At 43.8% G+C, this 14,077-nt stretch overlaps 1 protein-coding gene and 1 non-coding gene across 4 annotated transcripts; both read left to right on the forward strand.

The window, feature by feature from the left end:
• Positions 1–3,894: 3,894 nt before the first annotated feature.
• Positions 3,895–12,369, forward strand: LOC124962692 (cytochrome P450 1B1). Of its 3 annotated transcripts, none has more exons than XM_047521841.1 (3): positions 3,895–4,282; positions 4,674–5,717; positions 8,534–12,369. In XM_047521841.1, exons 2-3 carry the CDS (start codon positions 4,675–4,677, stop codon positions 9,120–9,122), a joined length of 1,632 nt encoding a protein of 543 aa, XP_047377797.1. In that variant the 5' UTR covers positions 3,895–4,282; position 4,674; the 3' UTR covers positions 9,123–12,369. The 3 variants fall into 3 exon arrangements, with proteins under 3 accessions (XP_047377797.1, XP_047377798.1, XP_047377796.1); XM_047521842.1 differs by having other exon boundaries at positions 3,895–4,050; XM_047521840.1 differs by having other exon boundaries at positions 3,895–5,717.
• A 12-nt stretch (positions 12,370–12,381) lies between these two features.
• Positions 12,382–12,482, forward strand: LOC124963760 (small nucleolar RNA U13). The gene has a single exon (XR_007104798.1). It is a non-coding gene; the product is annotated as a small nucleolar RNA U13 (small nucleolar RNA).
• The last annotated feature ends 1,595 nt before the right edge of the window (positions 12,483–14,077 follow it).

The following is a 14,077-nucleotide window of genomic DNA, read 5'->3' on the forward strand; positions in this document are numbered from 1 at the left end:
CTCCTCATTCCTCTTCCTCCTGCTTATTGGCCATTGTCTGGTTACAGATTCCTGCCCGCCCCAAAGTCCAAGGCCTGCCAGAGATGGCTGCTTCCACTCCACTCTTCGCTCAGGACATGTGTTTGCATGTCTGGAGGGGGATGGGTTGTGCTAGAGAGGAGTGCCCTGCAGAAAGTTGGCTTCCATGCTGGTAGCAGAGGGCAGAACTTTCTTGACTGTTGGCTTGGGGGGTAATGCATCTATCTTCTGTTTTAAAATAATAATAGTCATAGTAAAGACAAAGAGAGCCACGGGCATCAGTGCACACCCGGAGTGGACTGTGGGGCTCCCTGGCTTGTCACCAGTTTCACCATCTCTCTTTCTGATATCAGAACAAACTCTTCACCATAGGGTGGAACCCAATGCAAGCTTCACCCACCAGAGCCCTTCTAGGACCTTGGGGTTGTTAACTGAAGGCTGCCCGTGGCCAGCTTCCCCAGCACTTGGAGAACAGTAGAACAAAGCCCAAGTGAAGACCAACGGGAGCAGAAGGGGCAGAGCCGCCTGTCTGGATCCTCCCATCCCGTGAGTACCACGGTTATCCTCTGCCACATGAGCCGGTACATTCCTGTCCCGCTTAAACAAGCTTAAACTGTTCCCTGGAATCAACACAACATAAGGCATTTAAAACCTCTACTTTAAAGTATCCTCTAGCTTAACTGTTCTTTTTGAAAGTTATTTAATGGCAAACAATCAAGTTTGAGATTTGGAAGGGAGGAATCCCCCTATATTGCAATGGGGATTGAAAGGAGAACTTGTGGGCCTGGGATTCCTGCTCTGGTTGAGAAGTTGTGACCATTAAAAAGCTGGAAGTGGACTCTTCCTTCAGGGGGTGCCTCATCTCGAGCTGGACTGGGGTACACACAGGCTGCATTGGATTTACCCAAAGTCTTCATCCGTTACAAGTGGGTGCTACAATGAGGTACACACCATAAAGCCTTTAACCTGAAGATGACCAAGGCCAGCCTTGTTGGTTGGCCGCCGTTGATAAGGGCCTATCTTTCTGACAGCATTTGCACAACAGGTTTTTCTACTTTTTGAAGCATGACCTAGAACAAGAGCTGAGTCCAAGGAGGACATTCCTTAACTATTTGCCGTGCCAGGAAGGCATGCATCTAGTTGATCTAAAATCTATAGGGCATTATTGAGGAGTTAAGCAAAAGGTCATAGGAACAGATTCATTTTCTGCTTTTAAAATAGAAATTTACTTGGTTTAAAGGCAACTTCCATTTGCTATGATTCTAATAAAGATACTGTGATTAAAGTTTTCAGGAATGCCGACAGCTCAGAATTGCCATTAGCTCATTGATAATTCCCATCTATTAAAACCTCAGTAAGAGATGGATGTTCTTAGTAGAATCTTGAATACTTAGGCGAGGGTCTTGCTAGAGCTGGACACTGTAAGGCTGTCATGAAACTCTCTTCACAGGAATTGCTATGCTTCGAGAGCATCCTCCAAAAGTTCCTCGGTGCACAGTGTTGGAGATGGGGTCTTGTGGGAGGTATTTGGACCATGGGAGCAGAGTCCTCTTGAATGTATTAGTGCCTTTCTCCAGTGAGCGCTGCTCCAGCCAGGACTGAAAAGGTTGCTGCCCCTCATGTTCTCCCTCTCCCTCAGGTGACCATTTCCCTTCTGTTTCCCTCTGGGACTTGGGATTGTTCTGGCCCCTCTCCACAAGTTGAGCAGATGCTGGCACTATTCTCTTGGACTTTTCAGCCTCCAGAACTGTGGAGCCAAAATAACGGTCTTTTCTCTATAAATTATCTTGTCTCAAGTATTTTGTTACAGCAACATAAAATCGACAAAGACAAATATGTAGACCAACAGCTCTGGTAAACCAATGCTTATTATTTATAACCAAAGCAGCTCTGGTAAATGAATGTTTATTATTAAACCAATGCTGTTGCCCCAAACCAACTTCGGTTTTGAGCTGAATACCCCATCATTGTGTGTGAAATACTCCTAGAGGAACTTTCAAAAGTTACCAAATGAAGACTTTTACAAAAATGCCTTTTTAAGGTAGATTAGCTATTTTATTTTTTGTTTCAATCTTTCAAGAGTTAGGCTCTTTTAGAAACACCTCTTTGTTTTTTATAATGTAAACAGTTATTCCAAGGGCTCTTATGAGGCATTATCCCCAGGCCTCCCTCATAACCAGTTTAATTGCAAAATGTGAGCATACTATTTCTTCTTTGTGATACCCAGAATCCTCAATTATAAGAACAATTAAGTTCTTCCAGTTTTTATTTTATTATTTTATTTTATTTTTTTAATGCAGGCAAGAAAGAAGGCATCTGTGATTTTCTTCCGTGTAAATCTGTATGAGGAATTTGGAGTGGGATTTTGTAGGTTCAAATCCTGTCTCAGTCTCTTGACAGCTGTGTGACTTAGATAAACTATTTGAACCCCAGTTTCCTTATCTGCAAACGAGGTAATAATAGCACAAGATTTGAAGCGCGGGAAGAGCGTAAAGCTTAGGGTTGTCTGGTGGCAAACGTGCAACTTTTATCTTTACCCTTGGTGATCTCGGAGGCTAAGAGGTACAATTCCTATCTTATTAACTAGATACTTCCCACTTCTTGCCCTAGGCTGGCCTTTCCCCCGGTCTAGTGGAGACTTCTCTTTCAATGTGGTTGAAAATACGGTCCTACGCACCAGCCAGAAGGAAGCATCCCCACTGCGAGTGCAAGCGCGCGGGGGAAAAGGGACTGAGCCGCGAGTGCCCCAGGGTCGCATTGAGGCCCGGCCTGCGGGCGGTGGCCCAAGCGTCCTCCTGGCTGTCACCGCGGGCGCGGTAGTGCGTGAGCCGCCGAGGGTGGTGGCGGCAGGCACCCCGCCCTTGGCCGCCGACTCGGCGTGTCAGGTGCCGTGAGAAGCGCGGGAGGGGCGGCCGCGAGGAGCGCCCAGGGATATGACTTCCCAGAAGCTGCGCACGCAAGGCACAGCTCCGCACGCAATGGGGAGGCGACAGCAGAAGAAACTTTTCAACCCAACAAAGTCGCCCCCTCCTCCCCCTCCTCCCACTCATCTCCCCAGTTCGGCTCCCTAGCTCCAAGAATCTTCGGTGCGCCGGGCCTATCCTCTCCTTCCCGCCCCCATTGCTCGCCCCAGCTTGGCTCCTGGCCTGCACCAACGACCTCGTTGCTGCCAACGCCGCCCCGTGCGCTCCAGCGGGCGGCGCCACCTGTCGTCTTTTCTGCAAGGGAATCTCAGAGCCTTCGTGCCCCGTTTGAGTGCCGGCTTTTGTGTGCCCTAGAAGATCTAGGTCCTGAGAAGGAGCGCGGCTTCTGAGGGTTTCTGATCTTGCAAGAGGCGAAAAGAGAACTTTGTGCGTCAAAGTACCACAAATGAGGGGTCAATCAGTTTGCGAAAAAGTAGGATAAATAAAATAAGGCAAACCGCCACTACAACCCGAGCTTTCCTCCTTCCCAAACCGACAGGTTTCCTTTCCTGGCTCGGATGCTCAAGGATCGTGAGCGGTTGCTCTCGGGGAACCAAGTCCAAGTCACCGAGAGGAAAAAGAGGTCTCGCTCTCGGGCTATTGCTTGTGCCAAGAGCTTTCTGCCCCCAGTGCGGGTCTGGGGGAAACCGTGAGCCTTCGGCTGGGGGTTCACCGTGATTAAGAGCCGTTAGCACACAAACGAAAAGTTTACACTGCCGCTCCCAGTAAAGCCTCGAGCTACTGCTCCACGGCCGTCGGAGCGCGCCGCGCAGACGCCTTGCTGGACCACCCATGCGCGCAGACCCGAGTCCAGCAGTGGAGACCCTAGCCGCGAGCCCCGCCCCCACAAGCCCCGCCCCGCCAGGTCCCGCTTCCTCCTCGCTCTACTGCCCTTAAAACCCAGAGAAGCGGGATGGCGCGTATAGTCTTTGGAGTGTGTGCAAACACCTCTGCGACACCAGCTGTGAGAGCCTCCCGGGGGGCATGAGGGCTGGGAACTGACTCCACTCATCAATCTTCTGCTCCATTCCAACGCTCTGAGAAAACCCTGACTTTCCCAGAGCCCCAGGTGCGGCAGGGCTCCGCAAAGGAGGTACCTTTTCCTGTCCCATCCCAGTCCAAGGGCTCTTGGTTCTGACGACACCAAGAGACTCCAGAGTGAGTGCTAAAGCTCCCAGAGAGGGCAAGAGGTGACCAAGGAGGGCGTTCAGGTTCCTGTCGACTCTCGGGTTGACGTCTTGCCCTCAGCCCCTTTTTGGAGCCGGTCGTCCCGCGCCGCTGGAAACCGCACCTCCCCGCAGGTCAGTCTGTCCGCTGAGCCGCCTTCCAGTGGCCTCCTCAGATGGGTTCTTGCAGGTCGGGGATGGGGTGGTAGGCAGTTTAAAGGAAAGCAAGAGTCATCGCCAGGATACCTGCAGTGTCCTCCCGAATTATAGGAACCGTTACGTGACTGGGGGTGCAGAGGCTAGTGCTGGATCCAGAGAAAGAGAGAGAAACACGCCCCTTTCTTTCCCTATCAGAGCTTGGTGTGTGGGAAGAGGTGTCTTTCGCCACTTCTCCAGAGAGCCAGCCCTGTCCCGACCTATGCATGCCTCCACTTCACCCAAGGGTTGGACAGCTGGGGAAGGAGCGTGGGAGCCCTCTCCTTTCCCTCCACACTTGGGTATCACTCCTTTGCTTTTCTGTCCCCAGCATGGCCACGGGCCTCAGCCCGGACGACCCGCGGCAGCTAAGCGCGCTGTCAGTCCAGCAGTCTACGCTCTTGCTGCTCCTCTCCGTGCTGGCCGCGGTGCACGTGGGTCAGTGGCTGTTGAGGCAGAGGCGGCGGCAGCCCTGGTCCTCGCCCCCGGGCCCATTCCCGTGGCCACTGATCGGAAACGCGGCTGCAGTGGGCCGGGCGTCGCACCTGTCGTTCGCGCGCCTAGCGCAGCGCTATGGCAACGTCTTCCAGATCCGCTTGGGCAGCTGTCCGGTGGTGGTGCTGAATGGCGAAAGCGCCATCCACCAGGCCCTGGTGCAGCAGGGTGCCACCTTTGCTGACCGGCCGCCCTTTGCGTCCTTTCGCGTGGTGTCGGGCGGCGGCAGCTTGGCTTTCGGCCGTTACTCAGAGCAGTGGAAGGCTCAGCGGCGCGCGGCGTATAGCATAATGCGCGCCTTTTCCACGCGCCAGCCGCGCAGCAGACTCATCCTGGAGGGCCACGTGCTGGGCGAGGCACGCGAGTTGGTGGCACTACTGGTGCGCGGCAGCGCTGGAGGCACCTTCCTCGACCCCACGCAGCCCATCATCGTGGCAGTGGCCAACGTCATGAGTGCCGTGTGCTTCGGCTGCCGCTACAGTCACGATGATGCTGAGTTCCTCGAGCTGCTCAGCCACAACGAGGAGTTCGGGCGCACGGTGGGTGCGGGCAGCTTGGTGGACGTGATGCCCTGGCTGCAGCTCTTTCCTAACCCGCTGCGCACCACCTTCCGCGAGTTCGAGCAGCTCAACCGCAACTTCAGCAACTTTGTCCTGGATAAGTTCCGGAGGCACCGCGAACGTCTTCAGCCTGGTTCCACTCCTCGCGATATGATGGACGCCTTCATCCTGTCCTCAGAAAAGAAGGCACCTGAGGACTCAGGAGACCGTCTCGCGCGGCTAGACTTGGAAAAAGTGCCGGCCACTGTCACCGACATCTTTGGCGCCAGCCAGGACACCCTCTCCACCGCGTTACTGTGGCTGCTCATTCTCTTCACTAGGTAAATTCTCCAGGAGACCTGGGTTGGGCTTTTCTTTCCTCCCCTGAAGAAGACAGTGTGGGTTACAATATGCTGAGGTCACAAGCATCGCGTAAAGTTTGAGATTTCTCTCCAGGTCCCCTCCCTTTCTCAAAACAGACTGCGTCTCTAAAGCGACGCAGAGAAATGCATAGCGCTGGCTTTGACTAGCGCGCGCTCACTCCACCTAGAGCTGCAGTGATCTCTAAGTATCTCGGATCTTGTCTCTTCCCTCCTTTACTCTCGCTTGCGAGTGGGAACAAATTTATTAGATCCCGCAAAACCAAGATTTCTAAAATGCTTACAGATCAGCCCAAATATCTCTCTCCCTGGTGCAATAGAAGCAACCTTGGAACGGTTCCAGAAGAAAGGGAAATGCAGCAAGTAAGTTAAATAAACACAGCAGCATAATCGGCACGGATCGGAGGCTGCCCAGTCTGGCACTAAAAGTGAGCTGCCTGTCAGGGCTTTGTTCCCAGACAAAGGAAGACTGTGGAGGTCAGCCTGCGTGAGCTAACCCATGCAGAAACTTTCGAGAGGCGGCCAAAAATCAACCGGCAGTGCTGGGTTCATAAATGCCGCGCTAGGAATGAGTGCAAATGTCAGGACAAAGCTCAACAGTCACTTTTGCCAAGTGCAAATAGCAGCTGGGAAGGAGCTAGGTATTCAGGAGAGGCCTGTGGGCCTTGCTGGCCGCTCATTAGGAGGCTTGGTTGGCTGGCACCCAATGCCCACCTTGGGAAGGGTGACCTGTACCCCGCTCCTCCTACACGCTGGGATAAAACAGGTCTCCAGTAATCAGGTTGCCAGACTGCAGATAAACTCTACAGGGAATGTACTTAAAGTACTCTCAAAGATGAGTTCCCCTGAGATTTAGATTTAACTGGGCAGCTTCTATTTTATCTAGAAACCCAATCCCAAAGGTAAGTGTCACCCTTACCTGAGAGACCAGATAGCCATGCTGGCACCCCCTGAATTTGGAAGGCAGAGATGGCTTCTTTTCTTCTTGGAATTCACCTCATCCTATATTTCCTTAGATATTGCAGAGGTACCTTCACAAATTAAATTTTTTGTCTACCTAAAATAGCATTTCAGTGTTAAGATCATAGAAACACATATTGAGAGATGGGGGAGTCAGAAATAGAATAAAGAAAAGTTAACCAGAGACCAGGAAAAAGATCACCCCAGAGTGAGAGCAGTAGATCCTACACATTCCCCAGAGAAGCATGTTGTCATTTGGAATAGGCTTTCATTTTTGTACTCATGTACTCCAACTGGGCAGCAAAAAGGTAATAAAAACAATCTGGGGATTACTTTCAACTCAAGAAAGATTATAAATAGTTTTTTTCTTTTGCTTCTTTTTCATAAAAAGACAGTATGACAGGGGTTGGCAAGTTACAATACCTGTTTTTGTATATGTTTTTTGAAACAGCTTACCCAGGCAAAACTCAATAGTTGCAACAGGGAAGATTTGGTCCACAACGTCTAAAACATTTCTATCTGGCCCTTTATGAAAAAAGTTGGCAGAACTCTGCATTGTGATGTTGAAGAGTTTTTTTTTTAAACTTCCCATAATTTCTTCCCATACATGCTTAATATTTTTTTCAGAATTACGACAAAGGTTATGTGTTTTGAATTTTTTTTTTTTCGGTGCTTGGGATTGAACCCAGGGCCTTGTGCTTAGCAGGCAAGCACTCTACCAACTGAGCTATATCCCCAGCCTAGGTTATGTGTTTTTTGTCTTCTTATTTTAGATGGCATTTCCCATCTTTTAATGTTTATTTTAGTAATTTTTATAGCTACATAATGATGGATATGTAAGTATATATATATATGTATATATGTATATATATGTGTGTGTGATCATTTCCTGAGCTTTAACATGAATCATTGACTTTGCATTTTCAACTTTAGCTATTGTTGTGATGATGCTATTGTACCTGTTAAATTATTTTCTGAAAATACATTATTAGTACGGATTATTGGGTTTTAAGTGAGGGGGGAGGGGTTACCTTGTGAAGCTGGTTTTGTACTAAGATTTTATTTTCTAAAATAATTGTACCACTTTATATTAATAGCAGTGCATAAGTACTACTATTTGTACCACAATTTTACTTACAAACATTGGGAATTTGCTTCTAGGTTTAGAAAATTTACAACTTTTTCAATCAGGATACCAAAAATATTTTATGAATTCAGAACAAGGAATTATCCAGGGAAATGAGGGGAGAAAAGGGAGCGACTTTTAGAGCTGCATTATCACTTTTGTGAGTCCTGGATACTTTTGTCTTTGTAGGCTACTTACTCTATAAAAAGTTTTTAAATTATATTTATATAAAGCTGAACACATTAAAATTATTCTTAAGACTTTTTTTTCTACCTAAAAGTTTATTTTTTAGGTCTGAAGATTTTAAGAGACATGAAAACATTTTTGTGGGCCCCTCCAAGGTATTGTGAGCTCTGGGCACTGTGCCTACAGTGTCTAATGGAGAAGTCAGCTTGACCATTATTGTGCATTTTCAAGATAAGGAAATTGAAGAATTTTTTGACTTATATGGGGGAGAGCTTTAGTTTATATAGGGTTTATTACAGAAAATATAATTGTTAAATTTTATTTCGTAATTTAAAGAGAAATCAGCAACCTGTTTTAGAGTTTTTTCCCCAGAAGTATTAATTTAGTTATTGATTAAGCCTATTTAAAGACAGTGGAATTAAATTAAATTGCAATGTACTTCTAAATGAAAGAAGAATTAATTTTGTTCACTTTATTTTCTGCTTTTGAATTAAACACGGAATAGGTATCCTGACGTGCAGGCTCGCGTGCAGGCCGAACTGGATCAGGTGGTGGGGAGGAACCGCCTACCCTGTATGGGTGACCAGCCTAACTTGCCCTACGTTATGGCTTTTCTCTACGAAACCATGCGATTCTCCAGCTTCCTGCCTGTCACCATTCCGCATGCCACCACTGCCAACACTTTCGTTTTGGGTTACTACATCCCTAAGAACACGGTGATTTTTGTAAACCAGTGGTCTGTGAATCATGACCCGGAGAAGTGGCCTAACCCGGAGGACTTTGATCCAGCCCGATTCTTGGACAAAGACGGCTTCATTAACAAGGAGCTGGCCAGCAGCGTGATGATTTTTTCAGTGGGCAAACGGCGTTGCATCGGCGAAGAGCTGTCTAAGATGCTGCTGTTTCTCTTCATCTCCATCCTAGCTCACCAGTGCGATTTCAAGGCCGACCAAACCGAGCCCTCGAAAATGAGCTTCAGTTATGGCCTGACCATTAAACCCAAGTCCTTTAAAATTCACGTCGCCCTTAGAGAGTCCATGGAGCTCCTTGATAGTACGGTCCAAAAGCTGCAAGCTGAGGAAGCTGCCCAGTGAGAAGCCAGAAAGCAAGCTGAAATTGAAGTCTTGCGGGGGATGGGGAGGGAAATTTAGTGTGTGTTTGTTTGTTTTGATTTCCCCCTAGCTCCCCTTTGGTGCCATCTTATGCCCTAAGATGTGTATAAACCAAGGATCCTGCAGGTGAGAAGAGTTCCACACTGAGTAGCTCCTTCTGAGGCGCAGGAGCTCGGGGAAATATTTTTTGAATCATAGAGTCACAGGGCCCAAGGAATTTTTTTTTATATATACTGGGTCATGGTAATAATAATTTCTTAAAGGAGTATCCTTTGGCGTTAACAAGTACACACACACACACACACACACACACACACACAACTATCTAGTGAAGTATTTCAGCAATTGTGTCTTTTTAGTGGATCAAGATTGAGCCTTTATGTACAGAAATCATTTTCATAGAAAACTGTACTAAGCAAAATTTCAGGATATATTGAAGATGCAAAGGCAAGTAATTTCAATGTAAGGTATATAACTGAGGGTGATAAGGGAAAATATAAAGACCAGAAATTCTCTTATAACCTTTTTCAAAATAGCTTAGATTGACTGTAGTACTTCTAGGTAGATTTAACTTTTGCTTTATTGATGTGCTTCCCTACTTTAGGATGAAACATAAAGTCAGTTGCTTAAAAAGAAATTAATTATTGTATTGGGTTTCAGAGATTTATCATGAGATTTAAAGTGTAAATTATTTAACTGCAAAATTCCAAGCTGAAGTTGTACCTCTCTCTTGGTTGCCAAGGTACAGTATTTGGATTATGAAGAAAAAATTAATATTCATCATTCCAGCTAAACTTTCAATTATATGATTGTAATGTATTGATGTCAGCAAGTCGTATAAGCTAAAAAAAATGCCGCCAAATAGTATTTAGCATATATATGTACATATATATACACACATGTTACATAATCATTCACAAGCAGTATGTTAATATTAATTATTTTGATTATGAAAAGGTCAAATAATGTGTCCCATATAATTGCAATCAAAAAGTACAGTTCAACAAGTTGTTGTTTCAGTACATTAAATAAACCTGATTAAATCAACCACCTATTTTTTTGACATGAAAACCAAGTCAAAGCAAGATTTCTTTTCTAATCCAAGTTTTGGACAATGGTCACATCTCAAAATTAGGTCAGTAAGATGTGTTCTTATTTTATTACTTTTTATTAAAATTGTATTCATAAGAGTTTCTCCTTTTGAAACTGATGCAGTTAATATGTTGAAATTCCAAACTCTTGGCATGCTTAAATTTTAATTTAATTTAAAGTCTTTTCTGATTATTGAGTTCCAGTTGAAGCTACTACGAATCTGACCCTTCTCTGTGGAAAGTGAGACAATCTAACGTTTCTCTGCTAGAAGGAGAGTGAAAATACCATGAATTATCTGAATGTTCTCTTTCTTAGATAACAAGGGGGAAACTCCCATTACAACTGATTAGTTTCTCTTTTAAGTGATTAAGCAGTTTAGGATTTATATTTGTTTTTTAAAACATCAGTATCAGGATTGGCCTCTTGGGAGGCTGTTTTGAGAGGGGCACTCTAAGACAGAGGAGCTGATCACATCAGTTGTGTTATTTGGAAAAGCAACCCTGGGAGAAATTGCTTTGGGAACTGAAAAAGAAGGAAACTTGAACAAAATGTATGGGTTATGAAAATAACCTGAAAACCCTTAAAAAGGGATGGAAAGAGTACAAAAGTACACAGGAGCTTCACATTTTTATTTTCATTGCAATTGAACTTCCAAAACAAGTTTTACAGAATCCTAAGAGCTTACTGTTTGCTCTATTTTATTAAGCATTTTTTTAGAATTTTTAAATCAAAATGACAAAGGAAGGAGTGTAGGTGGTTGAATATGTGGGTGGTCAGAAGACAGAGAGAAAGAAAAGGAAGAAAGATGGCTAAGCATTTCCCCACCCATTCCAAATTAATTTAACTGAAGCACAAATTTGAAGTCTGAACATTTAGAAAAAAAAGATGAAAAAGATGTTTGGTGTGCCAGCATTTTTTTTGGCAGATTTTTTTTTTTTAAATCTATGCTATAGCAGATCTATTTTGTAGTTTGGAATATTGTATTAATATGAACTTTTATTTTAAAATTTCATAATTATACTTCTTGAAGATGAAAAGTTGTGCCAGTATTTTCAATTAAAGAAATTAGACTTACCCAATATACTTAGGTTTTTAGGCACTGACTATTCCAAAAGTTATGCCCCAGAAGGGCTGAGACAATAACTTTGGGTTCCTGCAGCCTATTTATTTTGAGAGATGTGTAATAGCAAAAATATTCATGTACCGATCTGGATGCCTTATTATCAACCAGGTCCAGATGTGCTATAACCTGCTTTTATGTATTGAGCTCAGTTGTCCCCAGATGCTTCTGGCAAAGGGAAAGCTGTGCTTATATGAGAGAAAAGTGGGTGCTTGGAGGTTACCTGCCTTATTTAGTTTGTCTATAATCTAGTTAAAGGAAGGAAAATAAAACCAAAAATGAACGAAAATAACCAAATTTGGAGGCTATGGTAATCAGATTACTGGCTTAATCAGAAAACCTCATTTTATTTCAGCCAGCGTTAGACTGTTATTTGCTGATCACCATTAAAGTCAGAACACCTAATTCAGGTTATCACAATAGTTATAGTATATTGTTTATTAAATGCCTCATTTACATATTAAAGCTTTGACTATGTAAGAAATATTTTTTTTCCAAAATAAAAAGATGTCTCAGGTGTGTTTTGTGTATTATCTAAAAGCTTTCACGTCCCAGAACTTAGCCTTTACCTGTGAAATGTTACCACACCCTTAGTATTTTCATAGTAGATCTATATTAGATCAAATAGTTGCATTGCAGGATATATTAATTTGTATGTTTTCAACTGTGACACAACTGTGAGATAGAAAGGTATACTTTAGTGATGATTGTAACTCAAGAACAACTCCTTATTTAACCTTTTCATATTTTTGTATGCTTTTAGTGTATACACAGCAGATATGGCACCTAGGTGTAACCAAAATAGATTCTGGGGATGTAGCATGAATATATAGCTTTTACAGTTTGATATACCAAATTTTTAAAACACTATATTTGTGATTATCTATAATGGGACACTATTACCAAAATAATAAAAATCACTTTCAAAATCTTATGAAATTTCATTTTATGTTGTAACAAATATAGTTTAATGCATCCATTTATTTCTACTATTACTATATATCCTTGAATAAAATATTTCACCATAAGATCCTCTTGTGGTTCCTTAGTGTGAATTGCGTTTTTATGCCATTGTGTGAGATGTGCCTTCCTCAAACCTTGTAATGGCATCTGCACATTACCAATTGATGTGACCAAAAAAAAAAAAAAGAGAGAGAGAGAGCCGGGGGTGGTGGTGTATGCCCATAATCCCAGCAGCTCGGGAGGCTGAGGCAGGAGGATGGAGAGTTCAAAGTCAGTTTTAGCAAAAGTGCGGTGCTAAGCAGCTCAGTGAAACCCTGTCTCTAAATAAAATACAAAATAGGGCTGGGGATGTGGTTTAGTGATCAAGTGTCCCTGAGTTCAATCCCCAGTACCAAAAAGTGGGAGAGAGGGAGGGAGGGAGAGGGAGAGAGAGAGAGAGAGAGAGAGAGAGAGAGAGAGAGAGAGAGAGAGAGAGAGAGAGAAAGAGAGAGAGAGAGAAAGGAAAATTGCACCAAAAACATTTTATTAGGGCAATCTACATTGTCTTTTTTTTTTCCCAGTAGTTTTTAAGCATCCAGATTTCTACCAAATTCCTGATTTCTATATTTTTTAATTTATAAGAACCAAATTAGAAGTTAAATTTCAATGGCAAACAACCAAACAAAATAAGAATTAATTTGCAATTTTGAAAGATTGAATGGATTGAGACTTTAAGATGCTGATCCAATATTTCTACTTCCTCTGAAAAATGTAGGGCACATTTTTTCCCCTCAGCAGCACATTAATCCTTCCTCTGAGTGTTCCATTCATTCACTTTTAAGGTACATGTGCTTTAATTAATAAGTGCAATTAATAATTCAATACAGTAGAACGGACGAGAGAGTTCTGCAATATACTACATGGAATATTTTTCTGCAGGTCTTTGTACTTGGCAAATGACCTGATATACAGGCCCCACACAGTGGGGTTCCAGGTCTTTGCTGCCCCATGCTCACAGATGGTAGGCTGTGTACTGCCAAAGGCCTTTATTTCTTCCAGACTATAGCTCTGATTACCGCGAAAACAGGAAAAGGAGCAGTGGAGTAAAAATCACACTCGATGCCATTGATACTTTGGCTTGGGAACTTTACTTTAGCAGCCAAGAGGGATGGCTATGAACTAGTTTTAGAGAATGCTTGTTTTTCAGATGTATTTCCAAAAGCTCTTGGAAATGGTCATATAGAGTCAACACAAGTGAAAGTGATATTTTCATGGGGGAAAAGTTCCTTTAAAAAATCTAAATGGGATCAGGCTTTTGTAAAACTATCAAGCAGGGGTGAATTTAACCCAATCAATCCAACAGAGTGTAAGTCTGGATGCAGGTGAGATGTGAAGGCAGCTTTGCACTTTTGCACTAAGATAGGTGTGGTCACTGGAAACTCACAAAGGTCATTTCTATGACCTCAAAGCCAGCCTAGTGTTTTGCACTAGTGCTGCAGAAATTAACTGGCTGTCAGCTTTCCCTCACTTTGGCTCAGTGACTCTCACCTCCTGCTCTCCAGTTTTGGTCTTTTAGTTATCCTTCTCAGAAAAGGGAGGAAAAGAAGGAAAAAAAAATACATATATTTAAACACATGCAAGAGCAATTCTTTTTGAGGTGGAACTCTGGAGGAAAATAATCTACATATTGTTTATGTGGAAAGAGAAAAAAAAATAGCTCTCCCCTAAAGAAGAAAAGATGGGAGAGCCTTGAAAACAAGAAGAAAAAATAATCTAGTTAAAT

The sequence above is a fragment of the Sciurus carolinensis genome, chromosome 13 (assembly GCF_902686445.1).
Source record: "Sciurus carolinensis chromosome 13, mSciCar1.2, whole genome shotgun sequence".
In the NCBI taxonomy this organism is placed as follows: domain Eukaryota; kingdom Metazoa; phylum Chordata; class Mammalia; order Rodentia; family Sciuridae; genus Sciurus; species Sciurus carolinensis.

Coding starts and splice junctions, on each gene's coding strand:
- LOC124962692 (XM_047521840.1), top strand. CDS start 4,570: ATGCCTCCACTTCACCCAAGGGTTGGACAGCTGGGGAAGGAGCGTGGG. Junction 5,718..8,533: donor CTGCTCATTCTCTTCACTAG/GTAAATTCTCCA, acceptor AACACGGAATAG/GTATCCTGACGTGCAGGCTC.